Source organism: Salvia miltiorrhiza, chromosome 1 (genome assembly GCF_028751815.1).
Source record: "Salvia miltiorrhiza cultivar Shanhuang (shh) chromosome 1, IMPLAD_Smil_shh, whole genome shotgun sequence".
NCBI lineage: Eukaryota > Viridiplantae > Streptophyta > Magnoliopsida > Lamiales > Lamiaceae > Salvia > Salvia miltiorrhiza.
In genome coordinates, this window is record NC_080387.1 from 34,279,920 (window position 1) to 34,307,234 (window position 27,315).

General features: G+C 35.7%; 1 protein-coding gene and 1 long non-coding RNA gene across 2 annotated transcripts; both read left to right on the top strand.

Moving 5' to 3' along the window:
* The first annotated feature begins 179 nt into the window (after nucleotides 1–179).
* Nucleotides 180–2,170, top strand: LOC131021763 (casparian strip membrane protein 2-like). Its single transcript, XM_057951048.1, has 3 exons — nucleotides 180–588; nucleotides 1,463–1,586; nucleotides 1,787–2,170. Exons 1-3 carry the CDS (start codon nucleotides 323–325, stop codon nucleotides 2,000–2,002), a joined length of 606 nt encoding a protein of 201 aa, XP_057807031.1. The 5' UTR covers nucleotides 180–322; the 3' UTR covers nucleotides 2,003–2,170.
* Nucleotides 2,171–3,919: 1,749 nt separating this feature from the next.
* LOC131021771 (uncharacterized) lies at nucleotides 3,920–5,841 on the top strand. The gene is made up of 2 exons (XR_009101066.1): nucleotides 3,920–4,977; nucleotides 5,410–5,841. It is a non-coding gene; the product is annotated as an uncharacterized LOC131021771 (long non-coding RNA).
* The last annotated feature ends 21,474 nt before the right edge of the window (nucleotides 5,842–27,315 follow it).

The window sequence follows — 27,315 nt, forward strand, 5'->3', positions numbered from 1 at the left end:
AATACATGTGGAATTAATTATAAATCTTATGATAGATTGAAAAAAGAAAAGAAAACTCCAACAAAGTTGAATTAATCCTAAATATCTAAAGTGGAGCAAGTTAGTCATAACTCCTCCACACAAAAACCTAATCTTCCACAAAATTTTATACTATCATAAATCCTTAAAATGACCAAATTAAACTAATCCATCTTCAATCAAAATATTCTCTCTTCTTCAGCCGCTATAAATCTCTTCACTAATTCTTCAACACAAAATCATCCAATTCTCTCCCACTACACCTCAACCAATTAAACATACTAGAAGAAGAAGAAAAATTACGATGATGAATTCGACAAAAAGCAGTGGCGAAGCAGCCATAAACATCTCCGAATCCAAATCGACCAAAGCCAAAACCGCCGCTGCAACTCGGCTCCCGCAAGCTCCGTGGAAGAGAGGCGCTTCCATTTTCGACTTCATTCTCAGGCTCTGCGCCGCCGCTGCCGCGCTCGCCGCCGCCGCCACCATGGGCACCACCGACGAAACGCTCCCTTTCTTCACTCAGTTCTTCCAGTTCCAAGCCAGCTACGATGATCTCCCCGCTTTCACGTAATAACACAAAATTAACACTCATTTTAATTTACTACTTTTGCTTTATGTTTTTAATTTACGAGTAGTTCGACTTGCATGTTGCATGCAGGGACAAAGTTAAAAGGAACCAAGCCCCCACCAAATAGTTTTTTATTTTATTTTGTTACTATTCTAAAATTGTCAAAAATTATTTGTGTGAATATATGATTATAAATTAATGAATAGAGTTACTGTGAGTTATTTTTGCCTCGGCTTGAAAAAATATCATTTCGTGCTCGACTTGTTGGGTTCACGAACATGCTTGATTTTGTTTGTTCACGAATCCTTAAAGCGAGCACTAAAACAAGTCAAACTCGAGCTCGAGTAATAAGTTGATTAAGAGCACATCTTGAATAATTTTGTAGCCTTCATAAGTTTTTAGAAAGGTCAAACTCGAACATCATTTTTACAAATATCAGATGAGCTGAGCTTGAGTTCATACTCGGATACAATATTTTCAAATATTATACGATTTGAGCTCAATCGAACTCGATCTCGATCTCGGTAATTAGGTGACGAGTGGAGTTCAATCAACAAAGCAAAAGCTCGAACTGAGGTCGAACACCCGATTATTAATTAAACAAGTCGAGCTCAAGCCGGCTACAACCCCTATATGAATCATTATACTATAATATAGCTCCCATTATAAATCCTAAGAAAATTATCTTTTCAAAATCTCAACTCAAAATTAAAAAAATATAGCTTCCACTATAAATTTATGGTGCGTCTTCCATCGTTGCACGCATAGTGTATGCATGATTTTTCTCGTGCGAAATCATCTATCACAAAATCGTGTTGTATCTAATTGCATTTTTGTATCATTATAATTTGATATTATTGAAATAAAATGCAGGTTTTTTGTGGTGGCAAATGCTATTGCTAGTAGCTACTTAGTATTATCTTTGCCTTTCTCCATTATTGGAATTGTTCGCCCTCAAGCAGCAGGAATCAAGCTTCTTCTTCTCATCTTCGACACGGTAATTAATATTTCGATTATAAATGATGATATTTCATCATCCATTTCTACACGTTTATAAATCATTAATTTACAAAAAAGAAATACTATTCGAAAAAGAAAATCAAAGTCGCCTGTTTTCTTTGGAGAGATTTTGAATCGAACCCTACATTTGGTGCGTATGTACATTTAGCAGTTTTTTTTTTTTTTTAATAAAAACAGGCGGTGGCGGCTTTTACCACAGCGGCGGCAGCGGCAGCGGCGGCCATTGTGTACCTAGCGCACAACGGCAACTCCACGGTGAACTGGCTAGCCATCTGCCAGCAGTTCACCGATTTCTGCCAGCGCGTGAGCGGCGCGGTGGTGGCGTCGTTCATCGCCGCCGTCATCCTCATCTTCCTGATCGTGCTTTCCGCGGTGGCGCTGCGCAGCCACTGATCGTAAACTCGCATTTTCACAAGCTTAATTACGAAGTCTGTTTCCACTGTTTTTTATTTTATTTTTTCAATTTCGAAATTTGTGATTGTGATTTTGGTGTAGAAAAAACATGTAATTATTTGAAAATGTTTTTAATATTGTTAAATGTGAAAATGCTTTTCTCTGTCACCTATTTTTTATTTTTCTAATGAAAAGATTTCGGCTCATCATTGATCGAGACAGATCATAGAGCATTTGGGAATTAGTGATTGGCAATGTTAGTTGGAATTTTATAGTAATCCTTTTTCAAGACATAAATTGGGTACCGGTTGCAGCAGCAATAAGTCGTTATGTATTAATCAATGAGTAAATATATAAAAATACAATGCAATTAATATGATAATATCTCATTTTCTTGGGGTTGGAATATGGTGTAAGAATCACTAAACGCTCTAGCTAGAGAATGTGCCACATAATTTAACAACTTTTTTGACAAAATCAACTACCAAATATAACAAGCAGTAAAACTATTACAACCACCCGTGCATTTAAATATTAAAATTAAGTATTATTTTTCAATGAAAAAATATAAATATTAAATATAATTTGAAAATCAAAGTATCTATAAATTCAAAAAAAAAATACATAAGGAGTGTTATATAATCCATTTTTAGATATCACTTGAACTATTTAAATGGTAAATTTTAAATTAAAATTTGTAACCCACTTTCCTAGTCTACAATTAAACATAAAACACTCAACTAACTAATCATTTTATTACTATAATAAAAATATGAAAGTCTTATTTCACTCACTACTCATTCAATTAATTTCTTAAAGTTTGTGTACCTTTCAAATGGATTTGCGCTTGGGGGCCAAGGGAATAAATATTATGGAGGACAAGGGAATATTATGGAATCCTTTTATATATATACATTTGTAGATGCACTACCACCATTATTTATATCATCTTCATAAATTAAATTTTTCGGTCAATTGCAATCTCATATATGCCTGGTCACGATAAAAAATAAATTAATTAAAATAAATAAATAAATTAAAATAAAATACTTTCTCCGTTGACGAAATGAGTATTCATATTTTCTTTTTGGCTCATCCACCAAAAGAGTACCAATTTCCTTTTTTTTAATAAGTGTGCCCCACACAACGCACTCATAATAAAAATGGATTACTTATTCCACTCACACACACTTAATCAATTTCTTAAAACTTGTATCACTTTCAAATGGGTGCTCACTTCGTGGACGGATGAAATATTATTTATAATAAAATAGATATAATGGATTAAAAAAGATCATCTAATATATGGCAAAATATATTTTTCACCATTTATTTCATATTTATTTTTGAAAAGAGTAATTTTTTTTATATTACTAAACTAACTATATGTTTAAAATAAATTTTTACATACATCTTGTGAAAAGTGGATATACTTATGAATTAATACAATAAATCATACTATGATGCTATTATTTTAGTTAAATCTTTCGAAGAAATTATATATTTTATGATGAAAATTCAATTAGTGCATGATCCTCATCAGAATGTTGTTATAAATTTAAATGTAAATACCATCGTCGACAAAATATTTAAAATATTTGATAATTGTAATTAACATTATTCATTATGATTATAAAGTAAGGCGAAACAATAAAAAATAATTTAAATCACATTTAATATTCTATATATATATATATATATATATGTCAATTTAATATTATATTTAATTGAAAAAAGAAAATAACAAATGGAGTATATTTTTACAAATAAAATGAAAATTTCCGTATACGATCAGAAATAAAAATAAAATAATTTAAATCATATTTAAAAGAGTAAATATATAAAACTGTCCACTTTCATATTGTAAAGATAAAAAATGTCCACTAAGATAAAAATAATAAAAACTGTCCACTTTATGGTTGAAAGGACGGAAATGCCCCTTAGCCTAAAATAGTCATTTCATCTGCTCTCTCTCTTTCACGGTTTCACTCTCCCTCTCTCTCTCTCTCTCTCTCTCTTCCTTCGAGCTTAGATTGCCGGCGAAGCGCCGCTGCCCCGGCCTCGTCGCCTCCGCCATCTCCTGCTTCACCCCCCGCCGCGACTTTAGCCTCCCATGTAGAAGAGCATACCGGAGATGTACAGAAGAGGCGCGAAGAGGAAAATCCCCTGACGCTTGAGGAGGAAAGAGAGCAGGATCCAGACGAGGCGCTGCGCGAGCGTCTTGGGCGGCGGGCGGCCCGATTTGGAGCCGCGGTGGCGGTAGCGCGGGGAGTGACAAGTGTTTCCCCTTCACAAGTTCGGCCACCGCCCTTGCCCTCAGATTTTCCGGCGATAGCAGCAAACTATAGCAATCGCTGCCTCATTGTCGAGGCTAAAGCCAATCAAAGGTGCGTGCTTTCATTTTGATTTCAAATCTGTTGATCCCCAAATTTAGGGCTTTTTTTCTAATCGATTCCATCCATTAATTTTATCGGTTCAAATCCAAAGTACATCATAAGACTTCAGTTCTATTTTTTATGTTTACTAAAATTGTGTAGCAGAAGCAGATACTCTTTGGATAAAGAAATGGTGTATTTTTCGAGTTGTTATGATTATCATTAGCAATTTTGGGGCTTAGTATGATATGAATTGCACCAGCATTGTATGAAGTTGCATTGGTCTCTCGAATTAGCAGAAGTCTTCCATTCACTCCCTTCTCGATCTTCCTTCGCCCCGCGATGTAGACCCAGTCAGTTATTTATCTCTCTCTCTGTCTCTCTCTAATGGGTTCTTAATCTTTGGATTTTTTTTAAGTGTAATTGCAGGTTTTGGCGTGCCTTCGTTTGATTATCAGGAATTGCGTGCACAAAAACATAGAAGAATGTGATGGTTTGAAGCTTTTTCCAGCTAATCTTCCTCTGCAACTGCAGAGGATGCTTCTTGCACCGTTGCAGAAGCTTCGAAACTATTGGAAGGAAGAGCTCTCTCGAGAACCGGTAAATTTATTGGCAATGACATTGTACCATCACTGAAATTTAATGCTGAAATAGTCATGTTTGCAAGTTTAGTTTATGCTGATGATAATCTTAGAATGGTTGAACTAATCCATTGTCTATTTGTCACTATCTGTTAGTAGGATTATATAAAACATAACTTTGTTGGAGAAGTGGTATTCAATGTTCTAGTTAATTTACTTGAAAGTTGAAAGGCACATCGTTAGTTGGCTTGGTACAAACTGCATTGTGAAATTATCTTGTTTATATGCATATAAGAAGTTGCAAAGAATCTTAGATGTTGTTGTTTCTGTTCCCCGTCAACCCGATAAAGAGTTGAAGTGCCATTTTATGCATATGTTTTCTTGCCTTTTCGGGCTGTTGGCTTGTTTTCTTCGTCATCATTTGGGCGGATTCTCTATCGTGTTTATGCAGAATGCATCAGGATGGACCAGTCATGTGAACATTTCCTCTTCAGCAGTTTGTGGGTCGTTGTTGTCGCTGCAAGTTGATCCAGCTTCTCGTTTCAATTCTCCGAATATTGGAGGTCGGATACCAATCACTGCTGAAAGAAATGTGGCATGTTTTCCAGAGTTAACTCTTCAAAGTGAGATTGGCCCTACTGAAATTCCGGTGAAGTTCACTATTCTCCAATTATCATATATGTTGTTTCAAATATTGTATGTATGAAGAACTTTTTGATTAGTTTTTGTTAGTATGTACGAAGAATTTTTGTATGAGATGAAAAAACTTTTGTGTTAAGAACTTGATCCTCAGCAACATAGCTTTTGTGTTAAGAACTTTTGTATTTTGGTGTTGTACAAGAATTTGATCGAAATGTATGATTATTTTTTTAATGTTCTTAAATTCACAACCAAATTTATGAATTCACAACTTAATATTTTTGAATTCACTATCACATCTATAAATTCACAATTTAATATTTTTGAATTCACAACTTAATGTTCTTGAATTTTCAACTAACTTGATAAATTCACAATTTAATATTCTTAAATTCACAACCAAATCTATGAATTCACAACTAAAACTCGAATTCGCAAAAAAAATAAATTCTAGTTTTAATTGTGAATTCAAACTTTAAAAACTTAATTTCACAACTACTTGAATTCACAAGCAAAATAAATTCTGATTGTGAATTAAATTTTGGTTGTGAATTCACACTCAGTCGAATTCACAACAAAAAAATTCTGATTGTGAATTAAATTTTTGTTGTGAATTTGATTAGTTGTGAATTCACAATCAAAAAATTCTTATTGTGAATTAAATTTAGGTTGTGAATTCAACTGGTTGTGAATTCACAACCAAAAAAATCTGGCTGTGAATTAAATTTTCGTTGTGAATTCGACTGGTTTTGAATTCACAACCAAAAAATTCTTATTGTAAATTAAATTTAGGTTGTGAATTCACAACCAAAAAAATCTGGTTGTGAATTAAATTTTGATTGTGAATTCGACTGGTTGTGAATTCACAAACAAAAAATTCTGGTTGTGAATTCGATTGGTTGTGAATTGTGAATTCACAACCAGTGTGAATTCACAACCAAAAATTTTTGGTTGTGAATTCACACTGGTTGTGAATTGCGGGATTTTTTAAAGGGGTGATGTAAAGTGGACATTTTTTTAATTTTTAATGTGAAGGGTATTTTGGTAACAGTGGACATTTTTTAAGTTTTTTATTTTAGTGGACATTTTTTATCTTTAGAATATGAAAGTGGCCATTTTAAAAATCCACTCTATTTAAAATTTTCTTTTTATTATGTATATCTATTTATTTATTCATAAGTTTATACTCCCTCCGTCCGTGATATCGTTTCCACATTGTGGATGGTGCAGGTTTTAAGAAAAGTGGTGAAGAGTAGTAGATAGTAGTGGATATTGTAATGAGTGGAGTTCGGGTCCCATTATTGTTGTGAGTAGAAGTTTGTTGACCCTACTTCTATAAATGAAAACGATATCGCGGACGAAAGGAGTATTAAATTAATACTACAAATTTTCCTTTTAGAATTACATATAAGAATAAAGAGTTTTAAAATAACTCAATATAATTGCTACACTTTAATTGCATTAAAAACTATTATAATTAGTAAATCATATAAATAAAAAAGCATAAAATATAAACTCAAAGAAAAAAAAAATGTAATAAAATCAAAATAGAAAGAAAAGAGAAAAAAAAAACGTGGAAGTCATGTGAGAAAGAGAAAATATGGAAAATGAACAAAAAAAAAATAGTTCTTTTTTAATTAATTTTGAATCTTTAAATGTTCATAATTTTTTCGTTTTAAATTTGTTTGTTATGATTGTTATATTAAATTAAAGACATCTTTAAATTAAGATATATATTGAATACATGAATCAAATTTAGTAATTTTTAGAAAAGATTTAAAATAGAAAAGAAAAAAAGGACAGAGAAATTTGACTCTAAAAAAATGTTGTTAAAACTGTTTTTCATACAGATGGGATCCTCTGTCCCACTATTTTGTGTGTATCACTCTTAATTTATCTATTTTATAATTGTTTTTTATAAAAATAAAAAAGATTATTATATTATGAACTCTAATTAATATTTATAACTAAGAATTGAAATTTTAAAAAATTATATACCCTAACTTTGAATTAATGAATCAAAATAATCAATTATTAATTCAAATAAATATAAAAAAATAATTATAAATTCTAATTGGATGAGTGAACCCTTGTTAATTATCTTTTTATAATATTAAAGTATTATAAATTAAAATTGAAGAAAATATAATTAAAAATTATACTCCCATGTGTTTTTCATATACTCTCATGTGTTTTTCATATAAATTAAGAGTACACGGTGGTACACACAAATAGTGGGCCAGAGGATCCCATGTGTTTTTCATATACTCTCTCCGTCCCGTGAAACTTGAGCAATATCTTTTCGGCACGAGTTTTAAGGAGTTACTCCCTCCATCCCGCTCCAAATGTCTCCTTTCTTTTGGGCACGGAAATTAAGAAATGTGTATAAAGTAGATAAAGTGGGTATAAAGAAGATAAAATGAGTTGGTGGAAATTGTTTAAATATTAAGTATAGAGAGAGAGTGTATTGCCAAAAAAGGAAATGAGACATTTGTAGTGGGACAACCCAAACTAGAAAATGGGACATTAGGAGTGGGACGGAGGGAGTAGTATTTTGTGTGTGAAAAAGTGAAAAGATGACTAAAGGGAAAAACTTTTACCATATAAAAAAAGTAGTGCTCAAGCTTCGCGGGACAATCCGAATAGAAATATTGCTCAAGCTTCGCGGAACGGAGGGAGTAATATATAGATATATAGATTTTACAATTGCGCAGCATTTCATCAAACACCGAGTAATATTCCATTTGATATTTGAGGCTCTCTATTACCTTTTGACTATCCATTAGAAAGATCATTCTAATGAGACCTAAGTATTTGATCCATGACAACACCTTGTAGTTCCATGACTTAGCTAGCCCATGATTTTACCCTTGTCGATTCGATAATACACGTTTTTGCATATAAGACCTATTATCTCGTCATAAAATTTATATTACATGTCACACGTATATTATATTTATTTATTTTATTTTATTTTGAAAAACATCCAGAAGTGAGGGGTTAGACAGACCCCCAACCTGTAAATAACATTAACCATAATCTCATACATGACGCTACCCAAAAGTGACAACATCCAACTGAGACCAAAGAAAGAAGAAAGAATCAGACAAAACAGAACCATACATAAATGTAGCCCAAAAGTGACTACATCCAGAAGACAAAGGAGTCAAAATCAAACGGGAACAAAACAAAAACAAAGACTAATTATCAACATGACATCTGAATCTGAAGTTAGGATAACCAAGTCGATCCATCCTAACCAGAGCAAGAAATTAAATAACAAGGAGTCAACTCTGAATTGAACGTAGTCAGCATCTGGACCTGATGCCCATGCCTCGCCATAAAATCCACAGGCCGGTTTTCCTCGCGGTGGATGTGAGTGAAATAAACTTGTCGGTGCCGACTAAGCTGTCGAATCCAAACAACAGAATGTTGAATATTATCATGGCCGTGATGCCCAGCAGACATGAGCAAAACAATCGCCGTGATGGTGGTATTAGACGCAAGACTAACAATTAATTTTTCTTTATTTTGGATTTCCCCTTATGTTATAAGGGTCCGTTTGGTAGCCTTATTTATGCTAGTTTGTTTATTTAACACACGAATTTCACACGTTTGGTAGCACATTTTAGTTAATGTTGGGGCCCATTGGAGAGGCTATGCTCGCTCCTAAAACACTGTTCATTCTCATTAGTGGGACTGCTGAAATTGGTGGGTTTATTTTAGTCTCATTGCTACAGTAAATATAATTTTAAATAACATTTCAATTTTGCCCCTTAGACATTCAACTTCCACTGCAACTCTCTCTCTCTCTCTCATAACACACATTAGAACACACACACACACAGAGTCCCAGGGTATTGGCGCCTCAGCCTTCCCTCTCTTCACCTTTTGCTTGACGGACAGCGGATTGAGCCACTGTCGACTCCCCCTGACAACCTGGCGAGAACCTCACCCTCAGCCTATGTCGCTCTCTCTCTCTCTTAGCTGAAAATAGGCCACCGCACTTTGAGGTCGCCGCCATTAGCTTCCCCCTCCGTGGGCTCCAGCGAAGACACAGCTACCAGCCGCATTCCCGACTCTGGACCACCAACTTCCGACCTCCCTTCTTCCTCATTGAAAACCTCCTCCCTTCTAGCTCCAATTTCCAAATGATAGATGAGCTGCCACTAATCGGAGCCCTAAGTTCCCAATATCACCTCCCCACAAAGTCGTCGACCAATCCGGAGAGAAGGGCGCAACGTTGTCAAAATTTCGACAGTACACAATAAAAATTGTGAACTATATTGATATTGATATTGGGAACTATATCAATATTGATATATGGAACTATATGATAGCAATCAATTCTAAGTGTGTGGTATGAAATATGAAATACGGAACTATTCATAATAATAAATCCGATTTCAACGTCGCAAAAAGAGAATAAAAAATTCTCATTTGGGTGAATTATATGCCCAACGAATTGAGCGAATTTTCCCTCCAGAGATATAATATTATTCCTTTTGTTATTTCAAACAGTGAAGGGTATGTTGGGCAATTTTGAATTTAGCTAAGGGTACAAGTGTAATTCCATTCCTTAATCCAGTACATAGTAGCAGCTACCAAACGGACAAGAATTCATATCCCTACAACTAACCTGTCTACCAAACACACAACAATAATACCATAGATAATCAAATTTGTCGTCGAATTAAATCGTGCCACATGTAAATTCATGAATTAAATATTCAATTATATTTTCTATTTTATTAAAAGAAAATTTATTCCAAAAATTAAATAGATATATTATTAATATTTAATATAAAGAAGTTAATGGGCCCATTGGCATCTCAACCCTAAAGCCCATGCATGGAGGCCCAAAGCCCATGAAGCCCATCTCCCTACATCTATAAATAGAGGTGTTGGGGTTTTCACAAATGACAAGTGAAGTATTGCAAGAATTGGTGAGCCTAAGAATCCTCTTAAGGCCCCGTTTGATAGTTTTATTAGGATATGGCAAGATAATTTAACTCAAGATAGATATCGTAGATAATGAATGATAAGTATCTTATATTTGTGTTTGATAGTTAAAATATAATCCTTGAGATAACTCATATTTTTGTTTGATAGGCAATATATAACTTAAGATTAAATTAATAAATTATTCCAAAAACAGATTAAATTTGCAAATTACCTTTTTGACCTTAATTTAACAAAAAAATTAAAAAATCCTATAAGCAAATGTGTAGTCCCAACCCCCCTTGTGATAGAACACGTAACCCCACCCCTTTTCTTCTCTATCACACGTAACCCCACCCCCCCCACCCCACCCCACCCCACCCCACCCCTTTTCTTCTTCTCAGTGTCGCCCCACAACCTTCGTCCTTTCTTCTCAAGCATAAAGAAAATTATTGTTGAAATTTTCGTTGATTCATCGCCCCCAATGTTTCGACTCCGCCGCTGCCCAACACGTCTCCCCTCCCACCCCCTTTCTTCCCGAGCAAATTACATTGGCTGAATAGAGGACGGTGGTGGTGGAATCGCTAATGGCGCCGCTCAATTGCGTCGCCATGCCCCAATGGCACCGCCGTTGCTATGCCCCAATATCTCCGCACCATGAACAGCGAGGGCGGGGGTCAACGAGGACAATGGTGGTGGAACCGCTAATTTTCTCTTATGGATACGTTTTGTAATTCCAAAACAACAAATTGTAAAATAAAGTAGAAATCAATGCAAAATTCACCCAAATTTTATCAATATTCACATTCAAAAAATCTCAAGAGCAGAATGAAGAATTGTCTCTAATGGATGCGCAGATGAAGAATTGGGGGGGACAAATTTGTCAACCTAAAAAGTAATATATTTTACTGTAGAAATGAGTATAACTTAACTGGGGGGTGGCGGTGGATACAATTTCTAACAAGAACAATAGATTAGGTGCGGGCTCTATTTTTTATGCGGGCCTGGATGATAAATAATAATCCTATCAAACAGAAAAAAAATCAGTAGAAATACTAATTAACACGCCTAATACACACTATCAAACAGGCCCTAAGTATTCAAAGTATCTTCAAGATCTTCAACTCAAGTATTCAAAGTATTGTCAAGATCTTCAACTCAAGTGTTCAAAGTATATTCAAGATCTTCAAGGATTTTTTCGAATCTTCAAGTATTTCTTTGAATCTTCAAGTATTTCCTCGGATCTTCAAAGTATTCTTCGAATATTCAAAGTGATCTTCAAGTATCCAAAGACATCTTCGAGTATTCGAAGGACGTTCTTCAAATCAAATCAAACCAAATCCAAAAGCTTCAAGGCATTCTTATAAATTCTAAAAACGTTCTTCCTCAAATCAAATCAAATCAATCAAGTCCAAAAGCTTCAAGACATTCTTACAAATTCTAAAAACGTTCTTCCTCAAATCAAATCAAGTTCAACGTTCAATCCAAAATCATGACTTGAGTCCTTTGGATTGACCTTACCAAATCAAGTATTTCAATAATCTTAGAGATTGTTCGAGAATCAAATGGAATAGAAGAATTAGAGGATCAACTAGAGATTGCAACCCACATAAATCTACATTCAAGTATTTAAAGTTATATTTGTAACGCTTTTTATATTTTATTAAATTGAAATACAAAAATTTGTGTTTACAACCTATCAAGAGTAACCTGCCATGGGTCCTCTAGTTTTAAGCTACCAGGACATATCTTGCCTTGGCTACCAAACAGGCACTAAGAGTGGTAGCAATAATAAATTTACAAAAGTTACTTTAACAACGCCACATCAAAAGTTTAAACTTCTTAACTTGTACAAATTTATCTCTGTTACAATGAATCTAGAAAATTAATTTCTGCACGAGTCTCATCATATTACTATATATTTTTCATGTTAGATATGTATATGTATAATATTCTTTTTATGTATTTAATTTACTTTAATATTAAATTTAAAAATTACATGATTGAAAAGACAAAAATTAAAAAACAATAATCAATATATAATATAAAGCGGCAGTTCCAACAGTGATAATTTACCGGAAAAATTCAAACTCTTCTTGGCAATATTTAATTTTTATTTTCTTTTACATCAGATGTTCACTACTACTACTACAAAAAAAAAAAAAAAAACTAATAGACAATGGACATTGCCTGTTGTCAAATAGAGAAAATGTCTGTTGCAAACTCTTCCTGGCAATATTTAATTTTTATTTTCTTTTACATAAGATGTTTTGACAGCTGTTATCACGTACAATTTTCTTAGATTTAGTTTAACAGATGTTTGACAGTTGTCACACATCAATAGTTGTCGACAGTTTTCCACGTGTATGTTCTTTTGAACTACCACTTTCTTTTTAACTCGCAATTGACCATTACTCAGCCCATTACTATATTTAAAATACCAATATATGACATTTTAAATATTCAACAAATGTAATTGCTATCACCGAATTTTGTAAAAATTTACATAGTATAGAAAAGGGTTAATTGCATCAAAATACCTAACCTTTTTCCAAAATTTGGTTTTTTGACAATCTTTTTAATTGTAGCAAAAATTTCAACGAGCTTTCAATTTATTGCAATGTCCGTCTGGGAAAAATTTCCGGCCAAATTAAATATGAGTTGGCAGTCGGAATGCCAACGTAGCATCAGAAATGCCAAATCACACCCTGATGCGTCTTCGACTTTTGGGCCATTTGGCCCTAGTTTTTTCTCTTCTTTATGTTTGTTTGAGTCGTCTAGGGGAGAAAACAGGTTTTCAGGAGGAGGAAGCTCGGAAAAGGGCATATGCATGAAATGTGGTCAGAATGGGCATTACCGGAACAAAACTATCCAAGCTTCCAGAAGTGAAACTTACCAGGAAGAGAGCTCGGCGAAGTACCCCTCAGAACCATTCGAGGCGCGAGAATCTCCGAAGTGTACCACCTGGTGGGAGGCTAACCGAAGGAAGCAGTTGGTAAGGCCATAACAGCAGTCGCAGTCAACACAGATGAACTATATATGAACCAGGAAGAGAGCTCGACGAAGTACCCCTCAGAACCATTCGAGGCGCGGGAACGTTCGAAGTGTACCACCTGGTATGAGGCCAATCGAAGAAAGAGGCTAGTATGACCATTCCCGTCAACAACAGTCAGCAGCTGGAGCTATATATGGAAAGACGTGTGGAGGAGATTGCCCGGAAGATTCTGGCGAATTCTAGCAATGGAAGGATCTGGAATAATGTGGAGTCAACCCCAAATCCGCAGGAGATCCATTATCTATCAAATCAAATCAAGGATCAAGCTAAATATGGAAGGAAATAATCTGCCAGATTTGGTCTGCCGGCTAGGGTTTACCGAATTGCTATATAAACTTCAGCATGTGTGGCTGGCAGAGGGCAGTTTGACAGCAGTTTTTAGAGTTTTTGGAGTCTTACGAATTTCAGAGAGCAAATTTACATTCTATAGTTTAGGATTACTCTTCTAGACTTAGACTTTAGTTAGTTCACCAAGAAAATAATTTACTTTGTCATTTTACATTTTTCGCACCAAACACTTTATTTGTTTTTCGTATTTCAATTCCGTTGTGACGAACAAAGCCAAGGTTGTTTCCTTAGGTATTTTTTTATACTCCCTCCGTCCGCCAAGATTATGGCAATTTGCTTGGGCACGGGATTTAATAAAATTGGTGATGATTTTGATGTAGTGGAGAAAGGGTCCCACCACTTTATGAGATGAGTGGTTTTTTTGTAAATAAAGAGTGTTAGTAAGGATAAAATATTAAAGAGGATGGTGGGACCATTTCCATAAAAGGAAAGTGACATAATCTTGGCGGACGCCCGATATAGTAATTGTGACATAATCTTGGCGGACGGAGGGAGTATTAAGTATTTCAAATTCCCTTTAATTTATGTGTTCATTCTATTTCGCATTTACGTTTTTCAATATGTGTGAGTAGTTCCCTTGGTGAGGTTTAAGGGGTGGAAATAATTGTTATCAATATGTAAACATTCGTGAGGCATTTGTTCTTTCGGTTGAGTCTCGTGGTTCCAGACGGATCTGTATCAAACCATGGGCAGTAGGGGCCTAACGGGTGATCTCCGTTCGGTAAAACGTTGTCCGTGTCAAACAAAAGCCAGGGTATACCAGGGCGTGACAACCAGTATACCCAAGACCGAGTAGCCGAGCAGCGTCAACAAAAGGCGTTGTAGATCCGGAAGGTGGGGAAAGGATTGATGGGATACACTGTCCTTCCTCAGTCTTGGGCTTCTCTAGAGACTATCCATCAACTGTGACGAGGCATCAAGCCATGGTTATCAAACGAGGAAGGTAACTTCTGCGCCGTAGCATGTCTATGACTGGTCGGCTAACAAGCCAAAAATGGTTGTGTCCAGGAGGCATATGTCACTCAAAGTGCAGAGTTGGGGACCTCGGGAGAGAAGGTTGGTGAGGGTCATACTTGGTGAGTAACGGGTATGACTACTATCTAAGGAGGAGTGAAGCACTGCCTTGTGACCGGGGATTGTGTGACCTTCGGACCAAGTGATCGCAATGGACTCAACCATCCTAAGTGTGAAGTATGGTCTCTTGAAACGCTCCAATGTCTTTGGGCCACGCTTTGAGGTTATATGGATCATGGACGGATCATCAGTATGCCTATGACCGAAATAAATATTGACAACAGTTATGACCTAACCGTAAACCTTACCCCTTGTTATATTTGATCTTTGTTTAAGTTTACTTGTGCAGATAAACAGGTTGAGACCGTGACAACTCAATTTGTGCACTCGAAGAGTAAAGTAGTTCCTCACTCTCCGTGGGATCGACCCTATACTTGCTGCTAAGACTGTTCTTTGGTTGCGAGCAATAGGAGCGTGTACTGTCCGTCTAGGGCATACATAAATTATTTTGATACCGCGCACCAGACGACGGGCGCGCGCGTCTTATCACACCCCCTTCTCCCTCCCACGTCACCCTCCACGTCGCCCTCTCTCTCTCTCTCTCTTCCCCCCTCCTCCTCCCACGTCACCTTCTCTCTCTCTCTTCTCCATCCCCCTTCCCAGCTCCCCCTTAATTCCCCCTAATTCCCCCGGATCTCATCCCCCACCATGGCTACGATCATCTCCCCATCCTCCCCCGACGACATCCCCACCGCCACACTAGCCTTCCCCCGCCGTGCTGGAGCCCCGAGGAGACCGTCGCCCTCATCGACGCCTACAAGGACAAGTGGTTGTTCGCTATTATTTTCGCTACGCCGCAAGTGCACGGTGTAGTTGCAATATAGGGAAGCAAGGTCGTATTCCACAAGGATTGGTGAATTTAAACTTTTAAATATTATTAATAAGTTGTTTTCAATCTATTTAGACAAACCAAAGATGAAGAGGTGTTGACAACTAAAACAAAGCTAAATAAAGCAAGTAAATAAAATAACAACAAGATAAACTTAGTTAATAAATTGGGGAATGACTCGAAGGAAAGTTATCCTAGGGACTAGATTTCGATGGATCGTAACGAACTTCAATCTAAATCAATATAAATCTTGATAAGGCCTACTTATCTAGGGCGATCTCCCCACTAGTTTTAGCCCCCTCCCGGATGACTAAAACAGTAGATTACGGGTCATAATTGCCGTCCCCGGTCAATTTCTAACCTATAACTCCCAAGAGCACAAAAGATCAACAATCCCTCACCCAACTCTCAACCTCCCGGTTTATTGAGATGATATGTTTCAAGCTCCTAATCTATTGTAATTATCCTCTCCCGATTCAAATCACAAATTAGAAATGCACAAAAGGTGGCCAACCAATCATACAAGAGATAAATCTAGGGCTTGAAAAGATAACAACAAGCACAATCAAGATATAAATATTAAACAAAGAAATCAATCCATTACAAATTCATCTAATCTAATCCCTAAGATAAGGGATTTTAGCCAAGCATATTCATAATAAAAACAAATCCCAAGTCATAAGAAAACATAAATAAAGATATAGAGAGATAGAGATTCATAGACAAATCCTATAATCTTGATCTTCAATCATGTAGTCTTGATGAGCTCCTTTCCAAGTCTTCCCCTTCGTTCTTTGATTTTGGTGTTGTTCTTGTGTGTGGAAGAGAGAAAAATGGTAGAGAATGGAGGCTAGGGTTTGGAATTGGAGTGTTGGGGAAGATGAAAATGTGTGGGAATGGTGAATGGTATGAGAAAAAGGGGGAAAAGGGGGTTTTGGGGCAAAAATCGCGTCTGGGCCCACCAAAGGAAGCAATCCCGCCTTTTTCCCGCGACCACGGCATGAACCGCGGTCAAGAACGCGGCCAAAATGAGAGGAGACCGCGGTCGAGGCCCGCGGCCGCGGCTCGGACCGCGGGTGATTGCCAAAAACATTCTGGACTGCTTTGGAGCAGAGGCCCGCGGTCGGGCCCGTGGCCGCGGCCCAAACCGCGGCTTACTGGGCAATTTTGGAGCAGAGGCCCGCGGTCTGGCCCGTGGCCGCGGCCCGGACCGCGGGGTCCTGGGCTTTATACGCAGTCCGCTTGTTCGGCTCCGTTCTCCCTCGTCCGAACTCCGATTTGGTCGCCGTTTGCGCTCACGGATTCCTCTTGAGATGAACTTCAACCTAATCTTTTTAAAACTCTCTAATTTATCTTTGATTTTCCCTGAAATCACTCCAAAAGCTACACCAAGCATCAAAACTCAACAAAACTCAAAATGGGGAAACAAACACATATTAACATTCAATTCAAGGGGGAAAAAGACAACAATTCATGCAATATTGAGGTATGAAATCCATGTTTGTCAGTGGTACTCCCTCCACCGCGGCAACCTCCGCGGTAACCACTGGCAGGAGGTCGCCGACGACATGGCGTCGCGGTGCCCCGCCATCCCGCCTAAGACCTCCATTCAGTGCCACCACAAGATGGAGAAGCTCTACAAGCGATACCGCGCCGAGATCCAGAGATCCAGCAGCGGCGCGCGTCGATCCGCCTCCTCCTAGGCCCATTTCCACAACATGCACTCCATGGAGAATGGGTTCCGACCCCACTCCCCCCGCCCTCCTCCTCCGATGACGACGAAGACGAAGACACCAAGACCAACAACGTCAAGCGCATCAACGATCTCTACAACCGCCACACCAACGGATTCGGATCCACATCCACATCCAGGGTTCGGATCAAGATGCCCGGAGCAGCATCCTCCAACCCTAACCCTAACCCTAGAATTATTCCCCCCAATTCGAGCTCCGGTAGTAAGTTGGTGGTGGAAGCGATCCAGGCGCTAGGAGAAGGATTCATGAGAATGGAGAAGATGAAGATGGAGATGGCGCAGCAGATCGAGGAGATGCGGATGGAGATGGAGGAAGTGAGAGAGAGGGTGAGAGCCGACATGGAAAGGCGGAACTGGGAAGGGGGATGGAGAAGAGAGAGAGAGAATGTGACGTGGGATGAGGAGGGAGAAAGAGAGAGAGAGAGGGCGACGTGGGGGGTGACGTGGGGTGTGATTTGGCATTTCTGATGCCACGTTGGCATTCCGACTGCCAACTCATATTTAATTTGGCTGGAAATTTTTTCCGGACGGACATTGCAATAAATTGAAAGCTCGTTGAAATTTTTGCTACAATTAAAAAGATTGTCAAAAAAATAAATTTTGGAAAAAGGTCAGGTATTTTGATGCAATTAACCCTATATAAAAAAAGTAGGACGAATTATTATTATTATCACCCACTAAGTCAATTACTATATTTATTTTATTTTAACTTATCAGTAATATTTTATGCAAAAAGTGAGAAACCCATTACCCACTACTTCTATTTGTAACAGCCTAGAGCACTATCACTATATATTATAAATATAACTTCAAAAACCATCGTAGCTACAATAAAACGTTCAAACATAAACATCAAATATCTACAGCTTTAGCAATGGCTCATCTCTTTGATGTAATCAAGGACCTGCGACTTGGAAAAAAGTAAGATCGCATTACAGTTACATCTCATAAGAAGCTTTTGAAGAAGTACAATAGAGATAATGTATATTCCCATTAATGCATCTTCCACGATAAAGAGGTTGACAATTTTTTACTTTTTTTCTTATTTTCAATACTATTTATCGAAACACCAACTAACTTGAATTTTCAAATTCATGCCACTGTTAATTGTTCTTCGGTAACAAAATTGAAGTCACTGTTAAATGAGGGAAATGTTTATGCAATCAAAGATTATGTTGTTGCAATTAAACAACATGGCTACGAAATTCAAAACTGTAAGTGTTACTTTGCGAAACCCAAATGCGATGCACTGTGTTATTACAAGTGCACACAGAGCAATAATGCAGCGGAAATAAACAGAACTCAAGAATTGGAACAATTTCTTCAAGTTATAAAATAACTTATAAAATAACTTGAAGAAGCCTTATGGCAAAATGACTAAAAAGATAATGAACACTCACGTTCAAATATCTTTACAAGACTATAGATATTTGAACACTAGACACTCTCACTAACAAACACAAACTAGATTCAAGAGCTATACTCCAAAATCCGACGAAACAAATGAATGCTACAGAAAATGTTAACCTAACACAAGAAATAGCACTCGTACACATATCACTCCTTAAGCTCAATATTTTCTCTCTGATGTGGTGATCTGAACTAGGACTTCTCCTTGGTATATATAGGCTCCTCAATTTGCTTTCCAAGGCTTGAAGTTGTGGCTTTGATCATAGATGAATGGTTGTTGGAATTAGTGCACTTCTCCCTTGATTTTAGGAGCTGCCAACAAGCTCCTCTCTTCTCTCTTCTTATTCTCTTTATTTTCTTCTTTTTAGCAACTGAAAGCTTCTCCTCACTCCCTTCGTTTGCAGCTTCAAATCTCAACCCTTGACTTGGTCAAGTACCTACAAAAACACAAGTGGAGAAAGGTAGAACAACTCGAAACAATAAGTGAGATTTTTATGGAGTTAAGAAATATTAACTCCAACAAAAATAACTTATTGCAAAAACAAAATTCTACTATTCAAGCACTCAAAAATCATTAAGTTGGATGATGAAGCATTCCCCAAGCATATATTCAAGTTGAAAAGCTATGATGATATGATCAAAATTGACAATATTCAAGATGAAGTCATGTAAATATCAAATGACTAATGTTGGGTCCCGGGGTTCACTGAATTGGTGTGAGGGGGGGGGGAGAATACACCAGTAGACTATTTTAAAATTTTAAACTTCTTTCGTTGACTGAAAAGAGTAGTGTGAACGTGATCAGTGAAAACCAAGACCAATTGAAAGAAGGGGTAGACTGATACTGATAATGATTCAGTGGATAACTTCAGTATGAAGAACAAGTCGACAAACTGATAGTTCATATAAGGCTTTTTAGTCTAAACAGTTGTGAATTAGAGTAAGTGTTATAAATCTTACTGACTACCCAAAGGTTTGTCAGTTAGACTGATAACACTTGGTGAGCGGAAATGATTTAAGGAAATAGCCTTTAGTGAATCAGATTGTCAATTTGAATGTTTCTCTTTTCAAGTTAACAATTTCAGTATATAGCCGTTGTGCACATATAAAATATAAAATACTGAAAGCTGTAAATGACACAGAAATTTTTAACGTGGTTCGAAAAACCTTTTCCTACTTCCACGGTCAGTTGATCATACTGACAATCGATTGGGCTTGTGCTTACGGGTGTGAACGTGATCAGTGAAAACCAAGACCAATTGAAAGAAGGGGTAGACTGATACTGATAATGATTCAGTGGATAACTTCAGTATGAAGAACAAGTCGACAAACTGATAGTTCAGATAAGGCTTTTTAGTCTAAACAGTTGTGAATTAGAGTAAGTGTTATAAATCTTACTGACTACCCAAAGGTTTGTCAGTTAGACTGATAACACTTGGTGAGCGGAAATGATTTAAGGAAATAGCCTTTAGTGAATTAGATTGTCAATTTGAATGTTTCTCTTTTCAAGTTAACAGTTTCAGTATATAGCCGTTGTGCACATATAAAATATAAAATACTGAAAGCTGTAAATGACATAGAGATTTTTAATGTGGTTCGAAAAACCTTTTCCTACTTCCACGGTCAGTTGATCATACTGACAATCGATTGGGCTTGTGCTTACGGGTGCACAACAAACCTAACAACTAAAACAACCATTTTAGTACCAACGCACTGGGTTTGATTTCTCTTCTTCTCTCAATCTCACAAAAACGCTAAGACTTCACTTGTCTAGTTTGCGAGGACTGAGAACTCTCGAGTTTAGACAACCGTCTAAAACTTTAACACTCAAACACTCTTTCTCTTGATCGAAAGGTGGTTTGAAAATCTTCCAACTAAGATTACTGAGAACAGGCTCTCGAGTAATCAATGACTAGGCTAAAGATATAAGAAAGTGATTGCCTAGACACTTCTAAGAAAGTGTTTATAAATCAGGTAGACTGATTTTTACAACAAGGTTTACTCTCTTCTTCGATTCAATTTTAATGGCTAAGTAGTGGCTGACTTGATATTTTGGCAGAGCTTCAGCGTATGTCTTTGAATTGGTGAGGTTGAAGGTTATTCCTTGAGCTCTATTTATAGGCGGAGGATGAAGAATAGATCCGTTGGAGGAGATCCTTCTTCAAATACTGCCATTGATGCTTGATTTGATCTGTGCTCAGGGTCTTCGTCTTCTATCTCCCTTTTCGCCGAAATGGGTAAGGTCTTCAGGCATGGGGAGATGGTGTTATAGTGTAAAGTAACACGGATGAAGTAACTCTTCTCGGTGAAGGACGATTTGCCAAATCCCAACATTTAATGTTGTGTCCTTTGCATTTAATGTGGCGTGAACTAGAAGATATTATTTGTCTTTATTCGTCTAAGTGATATGTCATTTAATGCATCTTCTGATCCTTAAACAAGTCTTTAGAGAATGTTCCGACTAAAGATTGCTTCTTTATTCTAGTAAAAGTCCTTCATTTATTGTTGCAATAACTTCAAGTGAGCTTCAGTTGATCAGTGTTTCAGTCGAAGTTCTTCAGTCAGGTCTTCATCAGCCTTCAGTCTTCAAGCTTTACAGCTTCAGTCTAACTAGAAAAAAAAACTCTAACATTTGAGTTCGAAAAGAGTCTAGACTAAAAAATAAAATCTAAGGGTTTGGGGATCATCAAAACAATGTTAGGATATTTATTCTATATTCCACAATTTTTTTTCCACCAGTTTTTTACATACTATTTTAAAATTGCAATTTTTCATTACAGATCTCCTTGGAATCATTGTTAAAAGCTATGAACCAGTTTATAAAGAAGTGAATGGGTGCACTACAAAGCTTATGAACATCATCATGGAAGACCTAGAATTGTTAAATAAAGCTTTGTTGTTTTTAAAATGTTATTCCATAGATGATATTATATTTAATTCGTTTGCCAATATTACTTTTCAGGGGAAAGACTCTATCATGTACATTGTGGGAATAATATGCAGAATTAATGTACAATTATCTTTGTTGTGAGCCAAATATGCCAAGTTGTATTATCCTTCAATTTTGTCACCCAATGATGTACTTAGGTAAATTTTGAAATATATAGTACTAAATTTATCAATACTCAATCTAACAAAAACTACGATATGTAGGTGAGGTTTGAATTACAAGTTCTTACGATATCACAAATATTTTGTGGGATGAAAAAATTGGAGAGATCAAGGAAACAAATGAAGCGTAAGTTTCATACGAAAACCATTCATTTTTTAGATTATACAATTATCTTATAATTTTATTTTGAAAATTGCATTTTTGCTACAATCAACAAAGAAAGAAGCATTTCAAAGCTCCAATGGTCCTAACAATGGAAAAAGTGATTAATAATGGAGTATCAATGTTAAAGACAATTTTTAGAGTTGACAAATGAAAAGGTAAACTTGCATTTTTTTCAAAATTATAAAAGCCATTTTTATGTGATTTCTATTTCTAATTATTAAACTAAATTGATTGGAACATTTCGAATTTATGGAACAATACAAGAGGTAGAAATGATTAACACATTGGCATACTTAGCTTGCAATATTTGTTTGAAAAGGTTGAAGAAGGATGATGACAATTTTTTTTGCTATAATTGTGAGAATTTTAATGTAAAACATCAAAATTTAAATAATTTATCTTTAATTATATTATTCCAACTTATAATTATTGTTATAAATATTACTTAATATGTATAAATTAAGAGTTTCTGTTGCTGATAAATGATAATTCTGGAAGTACATCATTTACTCTATAGGATAGAGAATGCTTACAACTAATTGGAAAAGCAAATGTAGAATTGAGCTATATATGCGTGTTCTAATTTAATTTCTCATAATTCTTAATACAATATTCACTAACATATATTTTACTTAATTTATCTCAAATTTTGTAGGAAGCCAAAGATAATGAGCTCCTTTTTGAAATTGAGGCAATTGCAGAAAAAACAGCCTTATTCAAGATTGTTTTGGAGGAAGGATAAAGCAAATTATTTGATGGTGCATATGCAGTAACTGAAATTAATTATGAGCCAAACATGATTGAAAAATATTGTGGTCCACATATGGATGTTGAAGCAAGTTCTTAGCATGGTTTGAGGCAAATAAAAAAAATATTTCGAAGCAAAAAAACTTATATATGCATAGTTTCTAACACGATTTGTTTGGCATATAGATAAAAATAAAAATGCATGAGAGCAAAAAAAAAGGTGTTCAATTAGAAGAATTTTTCATTTGCCTCTTGGGAGTGGAGAAATGTAGTATTTGATATGTTTACTCAACATAGTACGTGAACCCACATGTTATGAAGACATAAGAACTGTTAGTGGAGTTGTATATGGTCCTTTTAAAGAAGCTTACTATGCAATGAGATTTGTTGAATGATGATAGAGAATACATTGATGGTATAATTGAGGCAAGTTACTGGGCATCTGGAAAATATTTAAGAAAGTTGTTTGTCATATTATTATCGTCAGATTTGTTAGGATGCGCGAGAGATGTTTGGAACACATGTTGGACATACTTATCAGATGATATCTTATACAATCGAAGAGCTTTGTTGCATCATCTAGGTAAAATTAATTATAAATTTTTATGGTATAGATGTACATATTTATCATTTAAAAATTTAAATTAGATTATGTAAATTTATTTATTTTATTTGCAGAACTACATTTAATTGAAGATCAAATTAAGTGTGATACACTTATGGAAATTGAGAAATTATTGAGTAGCCTTGGTAGAACTTTACGAGAGTTTGAAGGTATCATTTACCCAAGTTCAGAGTTCTTTGAATTTGATCAATGATGAATTGCGATATGATTGAAAAGCATTATCAGATGAATATAAAGTTTTGGTTACTAAGCTTACAGATGAACAATGAATGCGATAGAATCAAATTATGGAGGAATATTTTCAATATATAGATATGGGGGTACTGAAAAAATTTTCATATAGAACACGTTGCCTACAACTCTTAGATCTAAAGGGGAAATTGTTTTAAATGTTGCTTCAAGTGGTATTGCATCCTTGCTATTGCTTGGTGGAAGGACAACGTACTTATGCACGATCCAAGATTCATATTAATGTTAATGGGGATTCAACGTGCAACATTCATCAAGGATCTCCACTTGCAGAATTGATTGTTAGATCTAAGCTTATTATTTGGGATGCGACACCGATGATGCACAAGTTTTGTTTTGAAGCATTGGAACGAAGTCTATGAGATATAATGCGGTTTGTCAATCCGTCAAGTGCATCCACCCCTTTTGGATGCAAGACAATTGTCTTTGGAGGTGATTTCAGATAGATATTGCATGTTATTCCAACAGAAAATAGACAAGATATTATTTTTTCAAAAAAAAATTCTTCATATCTTTGGAGATATTGTAAAGTTTTACGGTTGACAAAAAATATGAGGCTATGGACTTAGAAGAGTTCTCTAAATGTATTGTGAGTATAGGCAATGGAACAATTAGAAATGCAAATGATGGTCATGTCAACATTGATATTTCGAAAGATTTAATAAAATGGTCAGGAGATCCGATAGAACACATTGTTAATACCATTTATCCATATTGTGCTGATAATGTAGATACACGTTATCTACAAGAAAGAGCAATGATGTGTGTGTTTTAGTTATATTTAGATTCGTGTTGTTTGCCGTGGTTTATATTCGATATTATCCAATTTCGTTGGTGTTTTGGCGCAGGAATTGTATGGATGGTGAATAGAAGCTGGCGGATGCCGAGAGATCGAAAAAAGGCGGGAATTTGATGAAGATTAGAGTTGATTGTGGAGGAGTTTAGAGATTGGGCTTGGAGTTAATTATTTTACATTTAATTAAGCTCAAAACTCTTATTTTAATTATTTTGGGAGCTTATATTTTTGTTAGGGGCCGAAAAGCCCAAGGTTTTGGCTTGGGCGGTACTTTAGAGATTTTATTCTCATATATATGTTTTTGTTTTTCCTAGTAGTGGCCGAACTTTATTCCAATACACATTAGACTTGATTAGTTGTGAATTGAGTTTTTAGCTTAGCTTTAGTTGGAGTAGAGATTTCGAGAACCAATTGTTGAAGAATTGTGGAGTTGACTTCGCATATCATCTTGGCAGACATGTTATTTTCTTCAACTTGGAGTGATTTGCTTTTTAGTTCTAAGTTATTTTATTAGTTCGAAATTATTTATTTTATGATTGCTTTTATTTATTTTATTATTTTTAGTTTGATCATGAGTAGCTAAACCTTTGCTTGAAATAGAGCTTTTAACTATTTTGAATTTGTTGAGTTTGTAGATTTGTGGTCTCTTTTGTGCACGGTCACTCGAAGACTGATTCCATCGTGTGGAAATTGGAATAGATCAAGTTTTGGAAGTTTTCAACAAGAGAGATGTATTTTTTTCTTCATAGAGATCCGATGATTGTGGATAACATCCCGACAGCCTTCACGGTCATCTGGTTGAAATGCATCCCGTTCACAGTGTCCTCCTTCGTCTAGAAAGTTTTTCTAGATAGGATTCTTACGAGAGAGAATTTGATGAAGATAAGAGTTAATATCGAGAATAATAACCACAATTGCCCATTCTGCCTTTCTCAAGTAGAGTTCGCCAATCATATTCTGCTACAATACTCTTTTTCTGGTATGGTGTGAATTAAAATTTGCAGTAGGTTGAAGATCCCCCTCAATTCTTCGCCCTCGATTTTAGGTCAATTCTATTTCCTCCGTCCCATAAGAATGTGCCCTTATTTTTATTTTAGGACGTCCCACAAGAGTGTGCATTTGCCATTTTTGGACACTACCCCACCACTAACTCCTTATTTCATACTCTTATTTTATACTCCCTCTGCCCTATTTCAAATGGCCCAAAACTATAGGATTGTCCTATAGTTTTGGGCCATTTGAAGTGGGACGGAGGGAGTAATAAAGTGAATCACTTTTTCAACTCTCAGTACACTCATCTAACATTTCATTAAAATCCGTGCCACCAAAAGTGATGCACACTCTTATAGGATGGAGGGAGTATGAGTTTGTTGAGGTGGGTGGGAACAAGGTGGGAAAGGTGCTCTTCAGCAGTATCTGGCAATGTGTTTGTTGGAAGATCTGGAAAGTCAGAAGCTAAAGAGTCTTCATTGATAGAACTCATGATATTTGCTAGAACGGTGGATGTTAGTATATTTTGTATATGGAGATGGGTGAAGGCGTGAGTTCCATTAATTTATGCTACACATCCCATGATTGGGCTCTCTTATATGACTATCTTAATGCAGTAGCGGAGCCGAAGGGGCTAGAGCCCCCTCACAATTATATATATATATATACATATAAAAGAATTTAGGATTCTATAAGATTGAATCTTAATTTGTCATAAAAAAACCGAGGATCCTTTGTAATTAGTTAAGAATGATAAAGAAAGGTTAACCAAAATGTTCAAAATAAGAGGTATTAACAATTAACTTAACCTATTGCATAATTAGGCTATCGATTATGCTTGAAAATAATGCTAGGAGTTACTATTATATTCATGCCATGAATGTATCATAAACACGAACCAATAAACATTACATACATTTTCTCTTGAAAGTAGTTGTCATTACTTTCTCAAATACAAATATCTAGCTCACCAAATATTTATTTATAAGTTATTTGTAATGCATTGAAACTATATAATCTATGAAAATATTGTTCGTTATTATTACTATTATGCTTATTTTTTTTAAATGTCTAAAATGCATGAAATACTTAGAAAAAAAAAATTGGAATCCGAACTCCCATATGAGTTCAACCCTCCCAACTAAATTCATGGCTTCATCATTGTGTTAATGTAACATAGATTTACGATTTTAACATAATTTTTAATTTTATTAAATTATAACCTTTAAAAATTACTACTATAACCTAAACTGCCACCATCTCATCTTGCGTGTCAGGCTTGACACACCAACTATTTTGGCATGGGAAATGATGACACTTTTGAATTATAAATCTTTAAAAGTTCAGGATTGAAATCGAGATATTAACGATGACTATAGTCAAATATAATTAATTTAGCATTGTATTATATGGAAAATACGACTGGGATCAAATTATATTGACTATTGAGGAAACATTATTAATTATTAATTCATTTACCCTTTTTCTAACAAAAAATAGACTTTACGTATAGATTTTGAGGGAGGCAACTAACTTAAAATATGAATTCACGAGAAAACAAGAGGCGAAAATGAGTTGCTGTGGACACGTGCGAAATGCCACGTGGATAAAGGGAGGCAAAAGC

Coding starts and splice junctions, on each gene's coding strand:
- LOC131021763 (XM_057951048.1), top strand. CDS start 323: ATGATGAATTCGACAAAAAGCAGTGGCGAAGCAGCCATAAACATCTCC. Junction 589..1,462: donor GATGATCTCCCCGCTTTCAC/GTAATAACACAA, acceptor AATAAAATGCAG/GTTTTTTGTGGTGGCAAATG. Junction 1,587..1,786: donor TTCTTCTCATCTTCGACACG/GTAATTAATATT, acceptor TAATAAAAACAG/GCGGTGGCGGCTTTTACCAC.